Source organism: Ammodytes marinus, assembly GCF_949987685.1.
Source record: "Ammodytes marinus genome assembly, chromosome: 16".
NCBI lineage: Eukaryota > Metazoa > Chordata > Actinopteri > Uranoscopiformes > Ammodytidae > Ammodytes > Ammodytes marinus.
In genome coordinates, this window is record NC_137220.1 from 14,733,392 (window position 1) to 14,756,521 (window position 23,130).

At 41.2% G+C, this 23,130-nt stretch overlaps 1 protein-coding gene across 1 annotated transcript in view; it reads left to right on the plus strand.

Annotated features, from left to right (window-relative positions):
- cacna1aa (calcium channel, voltage-dependent, P/Q type, alpha 1A subunit, a) overlaps positions 1-23,130 on the plus strand; it is a gene marked incomplete at both ends in the record, with an annotated part of 85,352 nt that overhangs the window by 35,796 nt on the left and 26,426 nt on the right. The window contains 23 exons of the mRNA XM_080044792.1: positions 396-508; positions 627-739; positions 840-971; positions 1,525-1,597; positions 2,118-2,235; positions 2,448-2,515; positions 3,098-3,204; positions 5,556-5,606; positions 6,485-6,647; positions 7,375-7,636; positions 8,126-8,522; positions 8,747-9,096; positions 9,204-9,339; positions 9,670-9,799; positions 10,495-10,554; positions 11,125-11,231; positions 16,497-16,596; positions 16,952-17,112; positions 17,295-17,435; positions 17,945-18,146; positions 18,799-18,963; positions 19,406-19,516; positions 20,751-20,834. Coding sequence (XP_079900918.1) covers positions 396-508; positions 627-739; positions 840-971; positions 1,525-1,597; positions 2,118-2,235; positions 2,448-2,515; positions 3,098-3,204; positions 5,556-5,606; positions 6,485-6,647; positions 7,375-7,636; positions 8,126-8,522; positions 8,747-9,096; positions 9,204-9,339; positions 9,670-9,799; positions 10,495-10,554; positions 11,125-11,231; positions 16,497-16,596; positions 16,952-17,112; positions 17,295-17,435; positions 17,945-18,146; positions 18,799-18,963; positions 19,406-19,516; positions 20,751-20,834 — 3,344 coding nt within the window. The remainder of the gene's footprint in view (positions 1-395; positions 509-626; positions 740-839; positions 972-1,524; positions 1,598-2,117; positions 2,236-2,447; positions 2,516-3,097; positions 3,205-5,555; positions 5,607-6,484; positions 6,648-7,374; positions 7,637-8,125; positions 8,523-8,746; positions 9,097-9,203; positions 9,340-9,669; positions 9,800-10,494; positions 10,555-11,124; positions 11,232-16,496; positions 16,597-16,951; positions 17,113-17,294; positions 17,436-17,944; positions 18,147-18,798; positions 18,964-19,405; positions 19,517-20,750; positions 20,835-23,130) is intronic.

Sequence of the window (23,130 nt, forward strand, 5' to 3'; positions counted from 1 at the left end):
AGACACTCTGAAAGGATGAACAATTTTTTTTTAAAGATATGTTTTTTTTTATTGATTGCCTCAGTGTTTCATACTTCCCCAAAAGATGCAAACCAGGCTGCGTAATAACACAGAGAGAGGCTAGCTTAGAGAATAGAAAAATAACGTTACTTAAGTGAGAGGAATTTCATTTAATTGACACAAAAATCTGATTTTGTTTTACTCACACAAATGTACAACAGCATTATTTTTTTGTATGCATACTTAAAACAATGCAATTCCTTAGAGGTGGGTGGATGGATGAATGGATTGATGGGTGGGTTGATTTTGCAGGTACAGGTTTAAGAGATACATTGATTGATATGATCACCACTCATTCTTGAGCCTCTCCTCCTCCTCCTCCTCCCTCCATGTAGATTTTGCGGAATTCACCTTCCTGGGGATATTCCTGACAGAGATGATGGTAAAGATGTACGGCCTGGGCAAGGTGGCCTACCTCAACTCCTCCTTTAACACTTTTGACTGCATTGTGAGTATTGTATTTTACGTCTCATAATGTATCATCTGTTTTTCTTTAGATGACTTTGCCTGTATAAACAAAAGGTGAAATAAAACCTGCGTGCATATGCTTGGATTTGTGTACACAGGTGATCTGCGGTAGCATATTTGAAGTTTTTTGGGGTATCATCCAGCCGGGCACGTCGTTTGGCATCAGTGTGCTACGCGCTCTCAGGTTATTGAGGATCTTCAAAGTTACAAAGTGAGGCTATTCTTGTATTACAGTTGTTTAATTGTCTATCATATTTCTGTTAGTGGACTCAATGAAACACACATACTTATTCTGTGTCTCTTTCTGTCAGGTACTGGGCATCTTTGCGTAACCTGGTGGTCTCACTGCTCAACTCCATGAAGTCCATCATCAGCTTGCTCTTCCTGCTCTTCCTCTTCATCGTTGTCTTTGCCTTGCTGGGCATGCAGCTCTTCGGAGGACAGTCAGTGCTGTTTTTTTTTTACATTACCTTTTCCCTACTGTTTAATTTAGTGTGTGTGTGGGGGGGGGGGCGTGCATGGGTAATGTTGTCGTTTTTATTTCAAGTTGATGCAGAAGTTTCTTTTTTTTTACTCTAATTTGGAAGGTAAGTGTCTATGGAACAGTTTTGTTTTTTTGATTGTCAAGCAACCAGATAAAAACAATTTTAACCCTGGGCATAAAAAAATAAAATAATATTTATATTTGGTTTGGTTTCTTGATACTCAAACCAAAATTGTTTTACATACCCGTACCTTCAATTTAGAAATGAAAACAAAACTTTCGCATCAACATGAAATGCATGGGGGTCCAGGCAACCCCACAAATAGTCCTCATTTGATACTCTGCTAAGCAATTGCTTTCCGGTCGTTTCTGGTTGGCTAATTTTCTTCTTATTTTTGAGGATTTTCTCAGGAAATAAAACAACAAAAGATGATTCTTAGTATGTGTCCTCACTTTCCTCTTTACCCTCTCTGTCTTTCTTACATTTGATTTGATTGTTTCCCCCCTGCTAGGTTTAATTTTGAAAGTGGCACTCCTCCAACCAACTTCGATACCTTCCCCGCAGCAATAATGACAGTGTTCCAGGTGAGCAGAGGATGAAAAGGGAGGGAGAAGATGGTTGAACGAGGGAATGATAATGGTGGAAAGATAACTGCTGAATTAGGACCAAACGATTGTCAAAATCTGTGAATATCTCCTCACCATCCGCTACCTATCTGTACTGTGTGTGCGTTGAAAAAAAAACCATCCAGTGTTAATACACAGCCTAGGCTTTGTAACCTGGCATGTAAACAAAGGGTATGTAATCCCCCTCCCTCCCACCCCCCGGACCGTGGGGGGATGTTCACGGATTTTGACTTGGTTTTGACAACAAGTGTTCTCCTTTAAATGTCTCAAGAGGCTTTGCACAAGTAAAGCTTGTCTACATGTTTAAGTTGTGTATATGGGTGAGGTCGACTGCAACTTAGAACTATAGTATTTTAAGATAATACTTATCATGTGTTTATGTACTTATTATGACCATGTGCGTGTGTGTGTGTGTGTGTGTGTGTGTGTGTGTGTGTGTGTGTGTGTGTGCGTGCGTGTCTGTGTGTGTGCGCGCCAGATCCTGACTGGTGAGGACTGGAACATGGTGATGTACGATGGCATCAAATCTCAGGGCGGAGTCAACAAGGGCATGCCTTTCTCTGTCTTCTTCATCGTGCTCACACTTTTTGGCAACTGTATCCTTTGACAGTGAAAATGCAGAAGCAGCACAGACGCACACAAAACACTTGCATGCAATAGGTTGTAGTTCTTGTGGTATTCCAAAAGATCTTCCTAGAATGGCAGCATAGCTATAGTGCTTTTAGCCTATGTTGTAGTCATTACTTCCCGTATACACTCGTGCAAACAAACCTCTACATGCTGGATATCCCTTAACCTCGGTGTTCAGACACTCTGCTGAATGTGTTCTTGGCTATCGCTGTGGACAATTTGGCCAATGCACAGGAGCTCACCAAGGTACACCACAGTCCAATTTGACTTAAAGGTGCACTATGTACATTTGGGTGTGTCAGAGAAGTGAACGTTTTCTAAGGTATACTCTCATTACTGAATCAACATAATTCCCGCGAAGGAAAAATTGGAACCCTAGAACACCTTTTAAAGTTAGAAAGTGTGATGTCAAAGGTTACTGTTTCACGGTTGTTGTTATAGCAGCTGGGCTCACAGTTTTGTTTACAAACATATTCTAGTCTTACATCTGGTTCAAAGGTGACTCAAAATGATTTGGTTTTGATTTATGATGATATAATTATTCAATATCAAGAAAATTACATGAAGGGTCAATATATTCTCTAAACTGGCTGCAGGCTCGGCAAATGCAAACAACCCTCCCCCCCTGAAACTGCATATTGCACCTTTAAAATCATAATACCATTTATTCCATGAGCACTTAAAAACACAGGAGTTATGTCACCCCTGCTAAATAAATTCCTTCTGTTTTGTTTCCCACATTATTATCCCCTGATTGCGTCTCATTCCTTCCCATTCTCTCTCCCTCTCTCTCGCTCTTTCTCTCTCTCCCTCCTTCTTTATTTGCAGGATGAACAGGAGGAAGAGAAGGCCGCCAGTAAGAAGAACGCCCTGCAGAAAGCCAAAGAGGTGGCTGAAGTCAGCCCCCTGTCTGCTGCCAACCTCTCCATTGCAGCGTGAGTTGATCTCTTTATCATCGTTGCGTTCTCTTGTTTTTGTATCGGAAATCTTCACACCAGGCAGGAACTTAAGGGCATAACATTTGCACATGAAGGTCTTTGAAGTGCCTGTGCAGGATTCAGCACCTTGGAGAGAGCACAGTATGCTGCACTGACACACGTGCAGTGTTTGGAATGAGGACAACTGTTGATACACCTCGGTCATTCGTTATTGTATTGTAAAATGTTACAAATCCACACCCTGCTAGATGTATGCAGACATTCTGCATGTCAAGTTGTTGTGTGTTTTTACCACATGTTCTCATCACAGTGGTTTGAAACTGTGGTTAATCTGCAGTCTTGTATGTGCATATTCAGCAACACTATTGATCAACACAATAACAGCAGATCTGTCCAGGTCCCCCTCCGGTCAGGAGAGTCAACGTCTTTGATCTCTTTTACAGGCACGCACACATACACACACACACACACACACACACACACACACACACACACACACACACACACACACACACACACTCAGTGGTCAGTCCTTTGCTAAAAGCACAACAGGGGAGCCCAAGCCTGCTTATGAATACCAAAACAGTTCTGACCTTTGCCGCTTTGATACATCAGCCTCCGCACACTTGTTTTTATCACACAGAGACAAAATGAACAAATATGCCCAGGAGTTAAAGCTGACAAGATGTTCATCATTTATAGCATTGTTTATTGTGACTGTATGTGCCTATACAATATGCACTGTACGTCACTGAACTGTTAGAATGTGTGTCATTTGTGTATCAGTTAACTTCATTTTACCTGGGAATCCTACTAGAATGTTTATCTTTCAATACAATGCACATGTATCTGTGTGTTTCTGTGCATGTCTGTGTATGAGAGAGAAAGAGTGTGTGTTTGTTTTGTTAAAAAAAACTTTTATACTCAACCATAATCTTGCGAACAACTTGCCGAAAACATCTCCACATACACTGAGCTAGGCTATAGTAGAGGTTTTCATTACATTTGAGTTTTTTCTTGGAATAAACTGTGGATCACAGTGCTACTCATGCAGGGCTGCCTTGTGTGTCGGTCAGTCTAAATCCAAATCCCTCAAAGGGAAAGATATTGAAATTCCAATAGTTGTTTTTCCAAGCAGGGATTTTAAACTTGGGTGGTGCATGAAGAATCTCTTAAGAAGATATGCTATGTAACTGTAGGTTCACAGAGGAGGCTGCCATGGAAGCTTTATGGAAAAACCGCTGTAATGCTGCATGACCATAGCTGCTACTAGTAGTCTTACAACGACACAGCGATTGTGCAGACAGAAAGGGACCCCGGTGAAAAAGGAGGACAGAAAGGAAGCATATGTTGAACAATATTGAATAATAGTGTAGTAAACAAGTGAAAGACAGCTAGACAGATTCACATTTTGATGTATTCACCCTGCACTCACACTGCCCCAGGTACAACCAGGCCTGAGGTTACCTCTTGTTCATACATCATTGCGTCTTAATAGCCTACTATACGACACATGCATTGATTTGAAAGTTGTCTACCATGCGCAAGCTCGTACATGAGCATCTGTACCGTGCCGAAGCACACCTCTTCCAACCGGGCCAGGGCCAAGGTTAGTGTTCCGTACAGAGCACTAACACTGGTCAAACTTACTAGACTTTAGGTGTCAAGCGTGCTTGGTCATGGTACGGATTGCATAGTGTGAGTGCGCCCTAAAAGAGGCAAAAGCATGATCAGAAGGGAAGAGCAATAGTCTTGCATGGTAAGAGTGATGCAAGGAAGATGAAATGTGTGAGACTGCAACAAGGAGGACAGTGTTCAATAAATGGGATTGTTTTAGAATTAAAGAGAGAACAAAGTGAAGAGTGTGGTGATGTCTACGTGCATAGATTGTGTTTTTTTTGTGTGTGTGTGTGTGTGTGTGTGTGTGTGTGTGTGTGTGTGTGTGTGTGTGTGTGTGTGTGTGTGTGTGTGTGTGTGTGTGTGTGTGTGTGTGTGTGTGTGTGTGTGTGTGTGTGTGTGTGTGTGTGTGTGTGTGTGTGTGTGTGTGTGTGTGTGTGTGTGCGTGTGTGTGTGTGTGTATTTATGTGTGTGTTTATGTCTGTAAAGGGTTCCATTCCAAAATGCTGAATTTCCTTATACAAAAATGGTACATATTTCTTGAGATTTTTCGGAATATGTTTTACTTACTTTCCTATTTTAATAATTCAGTTTTTACAACCCATTTTATATGAACAGCGGCCTTTTGTCAGGGTAGGCTGACCCTTTTTTTAAATGGTGGCCCATTTTGGAATGAAATCCTCCCTCTGTTCTTTCGTGCCATCTCACTCACCAGCTGTTTCCCTCCTCAGCAACAAAGTACACAGTGAGTGTCACAACGCTACCGACCCCTTTCTGGACTGGTATTTATTTATTTGTTTATTCATTTCTGAATCCCCTCTGACTTTACAACCATTCCTCGCTTTCTTTTTGTGTTTTGAAACACCCTCCTCTCCTTTCCCTCTGTTCTTACCTCTTTTTATTCAGTACATACCTGGCTTTCTTTAGCTGTTATTTGTGTTGGCTTATTTTCAAGAGTCCCTTTTCTTTTTTGCCTGCACATTGCAGTATGGCTGATGCTTTAGGTTGGTTGAATATTGGCCCCTGAGAGAAAAGGGAGGACAAGTTTATTACCGGTAGAAGTTTTGGAAGGTAAGGTGGTGAGTGTTTCTGCTCACGGTAACCAATACCAGATTATTGTGCTCATTGTGACTTTGCTATCTATTCAATCCAGCTTGAAAGGATATTGGGGCACCATTTTGGCTTTTCGTCCTGTCTATTTATTAAATTGTGATTTATTAAGTTTGGATAGGTTACTATAGATACTGTAAGTATTACCAATTCTTACCTATGGCCTCAGTGTTATTCTCCATTTTGTGTCCCCACCGTGGTTTACCAAAGTAGGGCTGACCTGCCTGTTGCTTTGGCAAGCTATACGTAGACACCCATAACCTTGTGTTGTTAAGCTGCCATGTTCCAGAGATCCAACCAAAGACGACCCTTTACATGTCTGTGGCCCCTCCAGTGTGTGTTTATGTCCTGGCTATTTTATGTACTTATACTTTCGATGTACGTTTTCGCATCATTCTCATGGCTTGGTGTATACATTTGCACACTGGTACATGTCTTTAATCAGGTCTTTAATGCTTTCAATTCTCTCCTCTCCTCTACTCTCTCTCTCTCTCTCTCTTTGTCTCTCTGTCTCGCTCTCTCTCTTTCTCCGTCCTGCTTGGTTTTGCAGTAAAGAGCAGCAGAAGAACAACAATAAGGGGGTGAATAAGTCAGTGTGGGAGCAACGCACCAAGGAGCTGAGGAGGCAGACCATAGTGTCCAGCCGCGAGGCCCTCTATAACGAACTGGATCCTGACGAAAACTGGAAGGCAAGGACAGGGGAGCAAAACAATGTAAAGGACAAGGCAAACCAAAACAAAGGGCCTCTAGACTTGTGCTATCAGTGTACACAAGTGACGGCGATGAAGACTATGACTTATTCTTGCATGTTGCTTACCTGGTGTTCAATAAAGTATTGCTTACTATTTGTTCATTATGGAAGAGTATGAGGGCAACAGAAAGAAAACAATAGAGGAAGAAGTCTTTTTTTTATTATGCACTTCTACAAAATAGACAATTAAGAGAATAAATGAGAAATTTTGTGAATAAAGACGAAATACACGGTTAAAAACCTCAATAGACTCGACAGTTCAAGACTGTGGTAAAGTTGAACAGATGTTGTTCCAACTTCCGAAAGCTTATAAGCAAAACGTTAATCAAACACAAACGATTCTTGACATTGAATTTCGTCTTTATTCTCAACATTGTGACTATACTCTTGTGTAGCCGAAGTGTAAAATAAAAATAATTATTCATTTTTCGCTCCCGTGGCCCTAATACTCGTACTCTGTAGTTCATGGCAGATTTGCCATCTGTAATCTATATATTGGCTTAACGTGACTATAAACTTCAGTTGCAACATTTCAAATTCTATCTCTAGTGAATGTTCCCACTGCTACAGATGCTCAAGAAATAAAACCTTCTATTGTAATTACTCCTTTTGTCTCTTCCACATTCCTCCCTCCCTCTTTCCTTTCCTTTCCTTTCCTTTCATTTCATTTCTCCCACCTTTCCTTGCAGGTCAACTTTGCGCGTCAGGTGCGTCCTGACACGAATACCCACACGGACCGACCGTTGGTGGTGAACCCCCACGACAACCGCAACAACAACACCAACAAGACCACCGCTGCTGACGAGCTCCACCGGCAGACCAGCCTCCAGGAGCATGTGGGCCCGGTGGTAGTAGGGGGAGGAGGAGGAGGGGGTGGCGGGGGAGGCTCGGGCCCATCCAGGCCTCCCATGGAGCGGGGAGAGTCCTCTGAGAGCAGGCGGAGTCGCAAAGGTGACCATAGGGGTTTGAGACCTTCTTCTCCTTCTTTATTTTTTTGGAGATTGGCAAACAACTTTTTTTGGTGCAAAACCGCCTCCAACTGGTATGGAGTGTTGATTCAATAACAACCTCCCGACAAAAAAATTTAATAAAAATTAAAATAAATAAGTTATTATATAAGTTTTTCTATTAATATAATCCATGACATCTAAAATACTATTACCAGAGCTAGAACAGTAGTCACACTGCTTTTACAAACACAATTTTGAGGTAATATGATCAATTATCGTTATCTGCAAAATCCACCCCCCTCCCCCCAAAAACAATATTTTGTTGTCAATATCCCACCTTACACTTAGCCTGCTATCTGTGTATGAATGTGTGTGTGAATGGGAACAAGTCTCCCTTGAAAAAGAGTCTCCGGTCTCAATGGGATTTACCTGTATAAATAAAGGTTAAAGTTTTTTTTTTTAAATATCTCCCCCCACCCCTCAACCCTAGGTGAGCACCACCACCATCACGGCTCTCAGGTCAGACTGGATGCCACGGTGATTCCCGGTCCGGGCTCTGAGGACCGGCCGTCCAGGCGACATCACCACGCGCGCAGCGGCAGCCGAGGCGGGGTGGGAGGAGGAGGAGGAGGAGGGGGCCAATCGGAACACAGGAAGCCCCGGTCGCATCGAAAGAGTGCAGAGGACCAGAGCCAAGAGGCTGGAGGGGGTGGGGGGGCCGGTAAGACAGGCAGACACCGGAACAGAGGAGTTGACGGAGGTGGAGAAGGAGGAGGAGGAGGAGAGCAGGAGGGCGCGGGAGACGGCAGCGAGAGGAGGCCGAGGAGAAGTCGTCATGGCAACCAAACGGACGGCGAGGGGAAGCGAATGTGCCAACACAGAAGGAAGTACGTCGCGTAGATATGATGCAAACATTTGACTTGTGGTTATTTTTACTCTATTTTTTTTTGATTTATGACTGTTTTTTAGACCTATTTTATTTCGGTTCTTTCTCGTGATATTATAATGTCTCTGCGCTTAGGTCTGTCTTGACACCATGGTAGAGATGGTGGGCACTGGGCACCGTAATGTTTAATTTACCTCTTCTTCCTCTCCCTCTTTATCTATCTAGGGAGTGCAGTGTCCCTAACCTCTCGACCACCCGGCCCATACAGAAGAGCCTCTCCAGACAGGACAGTCAGTACAGTGAGGACATGGACAACCTCATGAACACCAAGCTGGTCTCCGGCTCACCCGGAACAGAGGGGGGCCGCCCTATTCCAGCCGCCAACCACGCCATGGTGCCCGCCTTCGGATCCGCCCTCCATCTCGCCAACAGTGCCACTCACGGGAGCTTGGTGACGTTGGATAGCTACGGGAGCATCGCCCATCACCGTGCCAACAGCGTCGTCATGCTGCCCCACCCCGACTACACGGCCTTGGACATGCCTATTTTTCCATCCACCAATGCCATTCTTCAAGGTCAGTAGGAAATAATGAATGTGTGTTGTGTTTTTGTATTTTTTTTGAATAATCTTGTCTGGCTCCTGACCTGTTTTCAAACTTACCCATAATCCTCTTTGTTCCAGTCAACAAGAATGCCAACACGGAGCCTCTGCCAGCGAAAGAGGATAAGGATGATGATGATGATGAGAAGGGAGGTGATGAAGGAAAAAAACTCATGCCTCCCTACAGCTCTATGTTCATCCTGTCCACCACCAACCCGTGAGTGGGCATGGTTACACACACACACACACACACACACACACACACACACACACACACACACACACACATGCACACTACACAAATCCATGTATTGTATGTATAACACACGGTTTGGCATTCTTTAAGCATTCACCCAACGTTTGTTTTTCTGAAGACCGGATCAGAAACTGAATTTCGGATATAAAATAGAGTTACAATAAAAACACTTACATAAACATACAGCTTCTTTGTACACCAGTTTAAAAAGCAAATACATTGTATGTGCCAAGCAGATCTAATGGCATGCACTAATGCAAGAAGAAAAACAATGTCTTTGTGTGTTCCTAGGTTTCGGCGGGCATGTCACTTCGTTAGCACCTTCAGTTACTTTGAGATGACTATCCTGCTGGTCATTGCCATGAGCAGTATTGCACTGGCTGCTGAAGACCCTGTTTGGCCAGAATCCCCCCGAAACAATGTAAGAAAAGTCATCATACTTTCATATACCAGTGCTTTTGTTGCATGAAATATGATGCTATTAATATGTATTTAATATCCCTGGTTGATTTTTATGGTCTGCAGTATCACTCAAGTCCATAAATAAAATTGAAATGTAAACACTTAGCTATATATTTCATTACGGTATTTTGAGTGTTGGTAGAGGGGAGCATTTTAGTTATTTTTTATTGTAAATCAAACTGTAATGTGGATGGATGGATTCTACCATTTTTCAAACTTACCCAGTGAGAGACAAATTCACCAATTATTTTTGTACACTATGTGTCACATCTACTGAGAATGGCTTACGCGCGCTTATAGCCCCATGAATTGCGGCGAAAAAGCAAGATTTGCAGCGGTTTAACGGCCGCAAAAGCAGCGCAATCCTTTAGTCGATGCCGCACTATTTTTATGCAGGTACAATACACACAAGTTACAAAATAATTTAAGTTCTGCCTCTGTCTCAAAACACCAATTTAATAAAATGATACATAGAAATATATTTAATTATGAGTTCATATTTCTTTTAATACAAAAATAAGAAAAATGTACCCCAAAGTATAATGATTGGTCAACGTCTGAATTTCAAAATGACCATACCATACATATCTTCCCTGTCACTCTTTTCCATTGAAGGACACAGCAGCTTATCATTCCCTCTTTCTCTTTGTGCAGGTCCTGCGCTATTTTGACTATGTCTTCACAGGAGTGTTCACATTTGAGATGCTGATAAAGGTAGGGCAATGTCCGGAATCAACAACAATCAACAACTTCCTCCAGAAGTATTGACAACAGTCCGTGTACATTAAGATAGTTTGTTTTTTGAAAATAATCCGAAGAGACAGAAACGAGAACAACGTTTTCTTGCTGGAATACAGAAACGAAAGTATGAGCCAAATTTTCCTTTTCTTGTTTACCGGTACACAACCAAAATAACATATGACATAAACAAGAAAACGGGAGAGAGCAGTTTGATTTTGTCTAATTTCCCTTATCCCGTTTCTTACTGTAAAACAAATACATTAGCCTCATTGGCTATACCATCCGTGGGCAGGCTTTCTCCTGATTGGTTGCTGTGCTCTGTCAGCTCTTGGCTGAGCTGCGGAGAGCTCCCTACACACACTGTGCACGAAGTGCTTTGATCGTTTCTCTCACTCTGGATTCAATCAAAAAACAAACGTAAACATTCCGAGAACCCAGCACTGATGGTGGTTAGACCTGTTGTACACTGAAACCTCACAACATTGCACAGCCATTTCCCAAGGATGCACATTCCATAATATTGTCCTCTTTCGTCTCTTTCAGATGGTGTATATGGGGTTATTCTTGCACCAGGGCTCTTATTTCCGGGACTTGTGGAACATCCTTGACTTTATAGTGGTTAGTGGTGCTCTGGTGGCCTTCGCCTTCACGTAAGTCTCCCTCCTGCCTCACACTGTCCTCTCCTCTCTTCCCCTTATTTCTTCTCTCCAGCCTATCCCAAATGCCTAACTGGCACTTTGGAGTACAGCATACCCCTTGCTCTTCTTTATTCACCCATGGCTCATTTTCTGCCTCTCCTTCCTCTTTCTCTATATTTCTGTTCTTTCGTACTCTCTCTCTCTCTCTCTCTCTCTCTCTCTCTCTCTCTCTCTCTCTCTCTCTCTCTCTCTCTCTCACACACACATATTCTCACAGTTTTTTTCCCATTCTCTTGTTTTCGGTCTTCTCTTCCATTAAACTTGATCTTACCTGTGCTTACAAAATGGTGTAACCCTCTGCAGTTGGCCATTTGTCCTTTGCCTATTCTCTTTCTCATTCAACTTGGCATCCATAGTCCTGCCATTTTCTAAGCCCCTCCTACCAACCCCCTTTGCCCCCAACATGTTAAAAAAAGTAGTATCCCAGCATCCCCCCTTTCCTCCCCATTTCCTCTCCCCCCTTGTGAGAGGTGAGGACCACCCTTTGCACCTGTAACCCTTTAGTGCCTAAGGCGTTCTAGACTTAACGGCCCAGGCCAGGTCCTGCTGAGCTGGCTCCCAAACAAAATCTCCACACCCCTTCTCCACGGCAAAGCAGGTACTCTAAAGCCTACTCTGCATGACTGCTGCAAGGATAGAATATGGTTACTGGTTTAACTGGGTTAAAGGTGCAGTGTGTAGAATTGTTGGGCATTCTTCAGAACAGACTTTGTATATAATTTACACACATATGTTTTAATTAGTGTATATTTGCTTGAAAATAAAAGCATTTTTTTTTATTTCTTTAGAATATTCCTTTTATATCTACATGGGGCGGGTCACCCTACACAGAGGCTGTAATATTGCCCCACCATGTTTCTACAGTAGCACAGAAAGGACAAACTTAATAGCCTTAGGCATTTGTATAGTGGGTGTCCTGGGGAAATGCACTTTCAATGAAGACAAAGAATAAGTAAATAAATAAATGCATCTTCAAACCATCTCTTGATATTGTGGAAAGACTTGAGGCAGTGGTGGATGATGCCATCTATAGTAACTTGCTTCTTGTTCTTCAAGGCCACTGTAGCTACTGTTATTATTGCCATATATAGAACTTTCACCACTAGTTGCCACTAACTATTCTGATATTACACACTGCACCTTTAAGTTAGGGTTTAGTTTATTAGCACTATGCAAAAAGCATGAATTGTGAGTTTGGGGATTTGCTGTCATGCTTTTGCATGGGGAGTAGACATAGAGAAGCAGATCTTCAGGACTGCATTCGACGTTAAATGTAATGTGATATTGCTATATTTTCAAAACGTAAAGTACAATATAAGTTAATAATGGTACAACTGTGTCTTCCCACACAGGTCATCTTCAGATTTAGAAGGTTGTGCTTGATTTTACAATTTTACTTTCAGAGAGCAACTCTGTCTTGACGTATGTGCCCCACAAATGTCTAATTTGTGTGGTCTTGCGTGTTGGTTAGATCTGCCTGAGGGAAGGTGGGGGTTAAGATAGGAGAGCAGGCAGACACCGAGGAATAATCCAGTGATGATCAATGACATCTCTTCCTTTGAGGGACCTGTTTGAGAAAATGGAAATTTTAACACGTACTACTAAATTGCACAGTAGTAAAATGTAATTGATTGCAGCCCAGCATGAAGAAGAGAAATGTATCAGCCTGTTAAGGAAATATATAAACTATTCAGGTGCTCCAGGGTTTTGGTGGTAGTGCCCCATATATTAGACTGGCCTTGGCTCCAGGTTTTCTTTCCAACTCATTTGTATTTGTGTGTTTTTCCACTAACACGCTTTCCCTTTATTTCTAGTTGTGTAACACATAAACTTGTCTTTTGTTTCTGTATATTGTCTGCTTCTGTCTTTAAGTCTGTGTCTTCTCACTTCTCTGTATCTCCTCTCTCACTGACTAAGTGTTTGTGTACCAGGGAATTTAACATAGGAATAATAAATAGACGTATGCAGACGACACAATGTTAATAGTATGTAGAAATCCTGGAAGCTCAGGTAACCACATCCACATTCCATATAATCAAAGAGCACACACAAGGGCAGAGCAGCTAGACATCTTATTTGTTCATGAATTTTGAATAACAAAAGTCAACATGTGTAAAAAATGAGCACCAGAGAGAGAGAACGCCTTAATTACACCGTTAACATGAAGACACACAGAACAATCAATTAAGCCAGTTGAACCAATAAGGTCTGATTGAACTACAATAGGGGTTAACGACACTAATGGCTGAAGGGGAGATTCAAACCAGTCAGAACAGAATCACACACACACACACACACACACCCATATAGCGCCTTAATTCAATTGGTGTGAATCAAACAGCACTCCAGAAAGGCTCAGCAGTCTCATTGGAGATGTTTATCACTCCTTTAATCCAATTAGTCTGGTCTGAGGTCTGCTGGTGTCTTGGGCCGTTTGTGCACATTTCTGCAGCCAGACTGAGATTTATGTCCATACAGGCCACCGACGCATTGGCATGATAACTGGCCTAGTTTGGTATAGCTTAAAGTGATTCCATGACAGTTTGGGATTTATTTATTCGTATTGTATTTCTTTTGACAAGGAAGTGCTTGTTCATTTAGACATTATGTAACAAAAAAAAAATTCTCGCAAGTTTACCCCTAGTCACACTTACTAAGCGAAAGTTACGCATTGACGTATACAGTACAACTCAGCTCAATATTCATCTATTGCTATGAACTAATTAAACAATATTATTAGATCATAAAGGAATACTTCACCCATACAAAACCAGCGTTCTATCATTATAAAATCACTATTATGATATAATGAATGAGGTTTTTCTTCCCTCAGTCTTCCCTCAGTCTTCCCTTGGCCAAGCTGTCATGTTAATCCTAACCCTACATTAGACAGTGAGACCATAAAACACTCTTTATGGCTTTACTCAGACTAGGATGAAACAATTTTTTTTTTTTGCACATTACATAGGATCTCAGAGTTCAATACACCTTCATATTTCCACCGGTGAAGTAGGTCTTTAATGCAATTCAGCTATTCATAATAATGTATTCATTAATATTTTCCAGCTAAAAGTAATAGCAATATTAAAGAATTATAGCAGTGTTGTCATTACCAGAAGCAACAGTAGACCCACTAATTGAAGGCAGCTAGATGCAGTCATTTGGTGCTGTCCTATAAAGCTTGTAATGTAAAAGTAGTGTATTGGTGGGAGGGTTGATCTAATGAAAAACAGGCTCCTCTCTCTCTCTCTCTCTCTCTCTCTCTCTCTCTCTCTCTCTCTCTCTCTCTCTCTCTCTCTCTCTCTCTCTCTCTCTCTCTCTCTGTTTCTCTGTCTCTCATATGGATGTTTTTCCTTGGAAATCCCCATCTTTCTCTGTCCCCCATTCTGTTCCTTTCTCCCACCCTTTGTACTTTTTGTCTCTCACCCCTCTCTCATATCTCCGTTTGGACCACCAGAAGCGGTAGCGGGTAAAGTTCTCTTCTTTTTTTTCCTCCTCCTTTTTCTACTTCTGCACTCTCAGCGCCCGCTCTTCTGATCACACACTTGTTTCCTCTCCATTCATCTCTCAGCACAGTTGACTGTGTCTGGACTTGGTCTGTTCTTCCCCCTTTTATCCATTGTTCACCATGGAACAGCTCTGACTTAAAAACAACTAAACAGTACAATACAAGTGATCACAACCTAATACAAATTAAAATAAAGTTGTTTTTTCTGTGACAGGAGTGACAGGAGGAGATTATCTCACACACACACACACACACACACACACACACACACACACACACACACACACACACACACACACACACACATTTGAACGCTTGTACAAACAAAGTCTAATTGCATACAAACAGCAGCAGTACCATCTGGTTTAACAGCTGTAAGACTTCACCCCTAAGGGCCATTGTCATTGACCTAAGATCTTAATATATTCACATTGGTCTTCATACCAAATATGTAAGAAAATAAGAAAAAAAAATCAGGACAGGGAGTTAAAACTACCATGAAGTGTTCAATGCTGCTGAGAAAATAGGCAAGTCATTCAAGAAAACAAATTATCTTTCTTATTACAGAATGTGCCTGTATAGCTATAGTTAACAAATTTTCTTTTAGAATCTCATAGTTACTTTAATTTTGTACTATAGTGCATTGTCAGGTTGTCGACTGACTGCCTCGTCTTGTACAATGTAGGGTTAAAGGTTTTTCCTTTATACTTGCACATTTACGTAGAAAAAAACAAAGTGCTAGCAAGAAATGGGTCTGGCTCCGCATTTCTGGCTAAAATATATTTTGGTTTGCCACTGGCCTCCAAGACAAGATTCCATGCTGTCTGAACAATGCTGTGTAACTTACTTATGCCAGTTGTAATAAAGGGTTTTATACAACTTCACTGGTTGAGTCATCCAAAGAGAGAGTTTGGCTGTTAATTTAAGTGTTTACCATTTTGTACACAATATGATAAAAACTAATTATGACTTATTTTTGGAATTTCATAGTTATCTTTATCTTTTTTAACCATACAGCATTTCTAAACCGACAATTTGTTAACAGAAGGACATTTAACTATGAGTTACCCCTAGTAGCAAGGCATCTTTTAGTTAGCTTTTTTAGCAGAATATGAAATGTATGTCTGAGACCATGACTAAACTCTCTCTGCAAATGTCTCTGTGTAGAATACACTTCTCCATCATTCAAACTGCTGCTTATATTGCAGCATGGAAGGCAAGGTTTCAATGCAGCATGTGTTATATTCCACTATAAGCTGGGCATGCGCAAGCCGGGGCTTTAGCCGTCTTACAAAGCATTGAAATACATTGCAAAGTATCAAACAAGTGATACAAGTACTCAACAATGCTAGATATTATTCAGACAGGAGTGATATCAGTTGTTCCTATAGCATGTATTGTAGTTGTAAAGTAACACCTAACTCTAGCATGTAGCTACAATGCTAACCTTACACTTTAAGAAACAAGGCTAAAGCGTACTATGGTAGCAATGCTGCATGTGTTGCTATGAATTGAACCCAGACGCAGTTACTCATTTTGAGTTAACTCGGACAAAAACATCATCAAGGAATGGCTGCCCACTGCAATTTTGGAACCGAGAGGACTAAGCCTGTCCCATATACCTGAATCTGCTGACTCTATTTATTTGTTTGTGTGTGTGGATGTGTGTGCGTGTGTGTGTGGATGTGTGCGTGCGTGTGCGCATATAGGGGGAGCAGTAAGGGAAAGGACATCAGCACTATCAAGTCTCTGAGAGTATTGAGAGTGTTACGACCTCTGAAGACTATCAAACGTCTTCCCAAACTCAAGGTATGTTTACATAGAACATGTTTCTGCCTCAAATTGGATTTGACTGCATTTTTTGGAAGAATTGGGTTCATATAATTATCAATAGAAGTATTAAGCATAAAATGTCAATCATTGCTGTTCATTTTATATCTGCCTGAGATACAATATCTATGAAATTGAAATACAAGTACATACTGTATTTCGTTAATTTTTTCAAGCTGGGCTATCTGCTAGAAGACAGCAAAACATTTGATTTGAACAATTTGATGCCACAATTCGAGATCAAATTACTGCACTCAAATCCTTTTAACCCAGTGTATTTCTTTCACACAATAACAAACACATTGTCCCTGTTGTTCTCTGTATCCATCCTCAGGCCGTGTTCGACTGTGTAGTGAATTCTCTGAAGAATGTGCTCAACATCCTGATCGTCTACTTACTCTTCATGTTCATCTTTGCTGTGGTGGCTGTGCAGCTGTTCAAGGGACGCTTCTTTTACTGCACTGATGAATCCAAAGAGTTAGAGCGCGATTGCAGGTCAGGACAAAACCTAACTAGATTTAGCCTTAGGTGCGATACATGTTTTAGTCACCTTCTGAATATTTAGCGTCTTCTTGCATGACGCTTGCTTTCTTATGGTTTATAAACACTTCAAAGTGTCTCTTTCCCTTGATTCCCATTGTCTGTATAGACTCATGAAACATATCTGTGTATTTCAGGGGCGAGTACCTTGTGTACGTAGGTGAAAACGAAGTGAAGGCGCAGAAGCGGGAGTGGAAGAAGTACGATTTCCACTACGACAACGTGGCTTGGGCCCTACTCACCCTCTTCACCGTGTCTACCGGAGAGGGGTGGCCGCAGTAAGTATACTTGGACATGCAGAGCACACACTTCCACTGGTACAGGCATGGGACGATAGAAGTAACTCACGATACGATACTGTGACGATATTTGGCCCTCGATAACGATAATACACGATATTTGCAAAATTTCGCGATACATCACGATACCTGTGTAACTAAGAAAAAGTACCCATAAAAAGACAAAAGGCAGGAATGATGTAGTTATTCACAGAACTGTCATGAAAAGCTTATCAGATGTGTTAGAGTGCAATCTGTGCATCACAAACTGGCCAATCAAAGATAAAACAATATACAACAAATTGCATTGCGCACCTTTAAATAGTGACTTTCAAAATAAAATATCGGTATTAAAAATATAATAAACATCGATATTTGGCCCTAGCGTACCGATAACGTGCGGCAAGAGAAATTCCGACGATATGTCTGAATAACAATGTTTTGTCCCACCCCTATCACAGGGCAGCCTATAACCTCTCCATCCTTTCCTTTCTTTTTTTCCCCTGCAGGGTGCTGAAGCATTCAGTGGATGCGACTTATGAGAACCAGGGCCCGAGTCCGGGGTACCGGATGGAAATGTCCATCTTTTACGTGGTGTACTTCGTGGTCTTCCCCTTCTTCTTCGTCAACATCTTCGTGGCTCTCATCATCATCACCTTCCAGGAGCAGGGGGACAAGATGATGGAGGACTACAGTTTAGAAAAGAACGAGGTAAGGGAGGAAAGGGGAAATGAAGGGAGGATAGAGGTTAACAGTACTAGGAGGGTGAGCGAAAGGACGGTAGAGGGAAGATTGTAATTACTAGGTAGAGAAGAAGTGATTAGGGGTGACCACAAATAGTCAACTATTCAACGATTCAGGGAAGGAGCTTGATTCCACTGACAATCTCACAGTCAAATAGTCGCAAAAATTGGTTATAAAACAAGGATTATTCCCTCCTGGCAATATTAGGGGTGCTTCATCTCTGATTTAACATTGAATTGCTTGGTTTCTCCCAATAAAGCATGATACAGTGCGTATTGTGGTGTAAATATCAACCTATTACACTGTTAATCATTCTCCTTAGTGTGTGTGAAATGTAAACCAGGTCGCAAAAAAATAAATACATTTGCCAAGTTAAGAAGACAAACTATAATTGGGTGTTTTTGTCTAGTGTGGAAAAAATGGGAGACAAAGTTGGGAATGAGAATATGGATCAATGAGCAGATATAAAAACATGATTTGATGATAAGTTGATTCCAACAATCACATTCAACTAAAGTACGTAAATTATTTGTCTGGGACACCCTCTAGAAGTGATGGATAGAGGACAATAGGATCACAGCAGGATGAAATTACTTGTATTTGTTTTTGTCTTTTTCAGAGAGCCTGTATAGACTTTGCCATAAACGCACGGCCTCTGACTCGCCACATGCCCAAGAACAAGCTATGCTTTCAATACCGAATGTGGGAGTTTGTGGTGTCGCCGCCATTTGAGTATACAATCATGGCAATGATCGCGCTCAACACGGTTGTGCTGATGATGAAGGTAAAAGTCCACATGCTTATGAACATACTATCAGCAATGCACACACTTCAACTAAACAACATATTGTGTTGCTGTACCTTTACCTTTATGTGCACCTTTAATGTGTTGCTCCCCCCCCCCAAAAAAAAATACATAAACACTAGGAATAACTGACTGATAAATACATTTGAAGAATCTCCATCAGTTGAATTGTGTTTGTGTGTGCTTTTCCGTGTATTTGTACTTCCCGTCTTCCTTTCTATTCCTGGTGTGCGTGTGTGTGTGTGTGCGTGTGTGTGTGTGTGTGTCTGTGTGTGTGTGTGTGTCTCTGTGTGTGTTTGGCGGTGTTTGTGTCTGTGTTATGGACAAGCACACACGTGTGTATGGCGATCAATTATTCTGTATTCATACATTTGTTTTGTTAAAATTAACTTGTGTTGCCTGTGTGTGTGTTTGTTTACAGTATGACGGCGCTTCTGAAACCTATGAAGCAGTGTTAGCCAACCTAAACATAGTGTTTACCTCCCTCTTCTCCATGGAATGTGTACTCAAGATCATCGCCTTTGGAGTACTGGTGAGTGTGTGTGTGGTTCTGTGTTTATGCTGACGATGTACTGCTTCTATATGTATAGTAAGTGCTGCCAATCCCTTATTAATATTATTGTTAACACACTATATCCCTGTATTTACATAGATTGTTAATGATTGCCAATGTGCAGGGAGAAAAAATTAGATTTAGATCAATGGATAATTTGAGGAAAAAAAGGATTAAGAGATAATTTGGGGATAAATATTGGGAGGAGATATAGGGTGTTGAGGTGTTAATACAGTATTTAGAAGAACAACAGTTAATGACAGGCAGGCGATAAAAAGAGAAGCAAATAGGGCTACGATTAAGCAGGATGGGATTTGAACCTGGGAGAGTGCACTCACTGAACATGCACAATAATACACACATAACACCTGGCCTCAGAGACATCTGTGTGTGTGTGTGTGTTTGTGAGTGTGCACGCGCATGCCTACATTTGTCAAGGTGGTTTATTTTAATAGCCTCTCCCTTTCTCTCCACTTATCCAATGCCCAGTTTGGCTGCAAGCAATACGTGGGAGAGCAATAGAAGCAGACCTTCCCTATCAGTTTTACAATCCCTCTTTCTCTTTGAGTCACTCTACTTTAAAAGCAAACGTTTTTAAAAATCTATAAATGTATATATACAGTATGTTTATGAATGTGCATAGATGAAGGTAATTAATAAGATATGGCTGGGGAGGATGGTGATACCCTTTTTTTATGTAATATTTTTGAAGGAATTTAATATGGCTATTGTTGGATTTTGATATACAGTGATATGCAGTAAGTGATTTTTTGTTGGCTGGTGTAATGTTCTGATGCAGTACAACTTGTCCCCGGCTTGTCTGCTGGCATCCGTTCAACATGACGCCACCGGTGGTCCATTTGTCTTATCTCATTTATTTCGCTTTCCTGTCGGACACTAACTTGTCTTTTTTTCTTACTTTCTTGTTCTCTCTCTCTCTCTGTTCTGTCTTTATTCACTCTCTGCCTCACCCTTTAACTATCTGGCCGTCTCTGCATTGTACACTTTCATTTTAAAAACCACTTTAATCCTGCCATTCCCATTCCTTTGTTCTTTCAACGTGGTTTGTTTATGCTCCTCCATCTCTGTGCGCTGTTCATCTATCTATTCTTTCCATCTCCATGTTCCTCTACATTTTGATGTATCACTCTTCACCTCATCATTGTCTCCCTTCTTTCTCTTCTTTCTGTATCTATTTTGTCCTGTTTCGCAGAATTACTTCAAAGATGCCTGGAACATATTTGACTGTGTGACAGTTCTGGGCAGCGTTACTGACATCCTGGTCACTGAGCTCGGGGTAAGTACCGTAGTCAAAAAACCCTTAACCCGATGGATATGTTATACTGCATATAGCAATGTTTGTTGAGTGTGGTTTGTTGGTGCAAGTGCTGTATATGACTATGTGTTAGGGGGAGCTTTGGCATGTGTCCATATGGTGGCTTGCACATGCCACATTGTCCACACAACATAGCAGCAGGCAAGACAAGGAAGGAGTTAGTGGAGAGCTTGATGTTAGAGGCCACTCTGGAGTCCCGCATTGCTCAGTCATGCGTGAAGATCTCTTGAAAGTCTTATATAATCGTCCCAGTTGGTTGGACGAAAGAGAGAGAGAGAGCAGACTCTAAGCAAGCAGTGTGAGCCACCGGCAGCAAGGCAGGAGGCATGCTGACGCTCTGTATGTAGTGAGCAAGCCAGCGCACAGCTTCTGCAAGCAACCTCATTGCCAATCAAATGATCAGGTTGTATCTCAGGTGCACCAATAGAGGCTTAGCAGTTGCTTCAAGTCTTCTGTTAATGACCAGCTGAAGTCTTGAGAGTCCATTGGACATCTTGAATGTGCAAAGACAAGGAAAACAACCACATTTAAAAGATAAATATTAGAAAGTAAGTAAGTGGTCTGATTGACTAGAGTATGTGTTTACAGTTACATTTTTACCACACACTGCACTAAATTGCTTTGAGCCAGTGTTGGTAAAATGGCCAGGTCACGATATGTAGACATAATCTGACCACATTTTCTTGCTTTTTTAAGATATATTGTTGCTTAATGTTGTGACACCCATCATCCCTTAATGGCTTAAAAACAACCCTAATTTAAAGTTGTTCTTAAAGTTTCAGTCAATGATTTGACTGGTATAACCTTATATAAATTATGTTCAATATGGCTGCCTTAGGATGCTTTAATTGTTATCGCCTGAAATGCCTACAGTTTATAGGGTGAATTGAAGAAAAAAACTGAACCATTAAAAAAAAGGTTCTTGTAATACCAGAATGAGTTGGCATATGAATGTGAAACTGTTGATGTGTGCCTGTACATGTCTGTATGTGTAAATGCATACATTTGTTGCGAAATAAATGTTTTTCTTTTATATTGAAATCATTGTAAAGGTGTGTTCAGACAGAACTTAAGGGAATTTATGGACGTCAATGAGAGGATGCCAGTGGTCAACATTATACTTCCATTTCCCATTCACTTCTATTGAAGCCCATTTACAGACTAATTCAAGCATCCGCGTCCTGTTTCGCCAAGATCCAAGCCAGCTTTGGTGGACTGGTGCGACGGAAATCGCTTCAGGTTCTGTCTGAATACATGAACACAAGAGTTGCCATAAAGGCTTGAACTCATGCAGAATTACAGGTAGAACTGGTGGGAATGCAATACATTAACTGTATGTAAGAGCTGAATCTTAAAGAATTGGTTATAGCTTTGATCCAAAGCTGATAAAAAAAAGGTATACCAAAAAATTTGTCAAATTTGTATAGTATTTGCACAACAACATCAACACAGTTTACCTACCAGTTCTGTCGGAGGAAACAAGGGATACCAATGAGGCAAGCCCTTTACAGGCTGAAATTGACAGATTATTCTATATACTTCACTGACTGGTTGATGTTCATATTGGGTATCAGTCATGCTTATTTATTTAGAATAGTTTTTTTCCACCTTGATCCTTGGTATTCCTACTATACAGATGTACTAAGTGTGAAGACAGAAACCTGCTGCTGTGCTATAACTTGTCTCTGTAATGACTGTTGATTTCTTTCTTGTTTTTATCTTTTTTTACATGCTTTCTTAAAATCGTCCACAAACTTATCGATGATCTACTCTAATCCACTTCGCCCCGCCCCCCTTCTCTCCCCCCTCCCCCCCAACACCTACTACTTCCTGCGATTCCGCCCAATCAAAATGCACTATGAATCCTCTGTGTCCACCCATGACAACCGGCTCGGTCAATCTCTCTCTGGTTGTTCTCCGAAACCAACCAAAAATCCAAAAATTTGCCGCTATAAACCATATGTCTGCAACATCCACCATGTAGATGGTTTGTAATTTTTTGGAGATCTTATTTTACTGCATCTCTTTTTTACTGCATCCCAGCCACTGTTTAAAATGTCAAATGTTGCGCATGTTTTGCCTGAGCCCAACCACCCACAAACCTCAACTTTGAGTGAGCTCTAAATTTGTAAAATTTAGCCAAGTTTACTGACCTCTCTACCAGTCACTGTACCGATTGATATATTTTATTCATCCATAATGCACATCCTTTACTCAATTTAATTGTAAACCTCAAATTATTTGCTACATCTCTCTC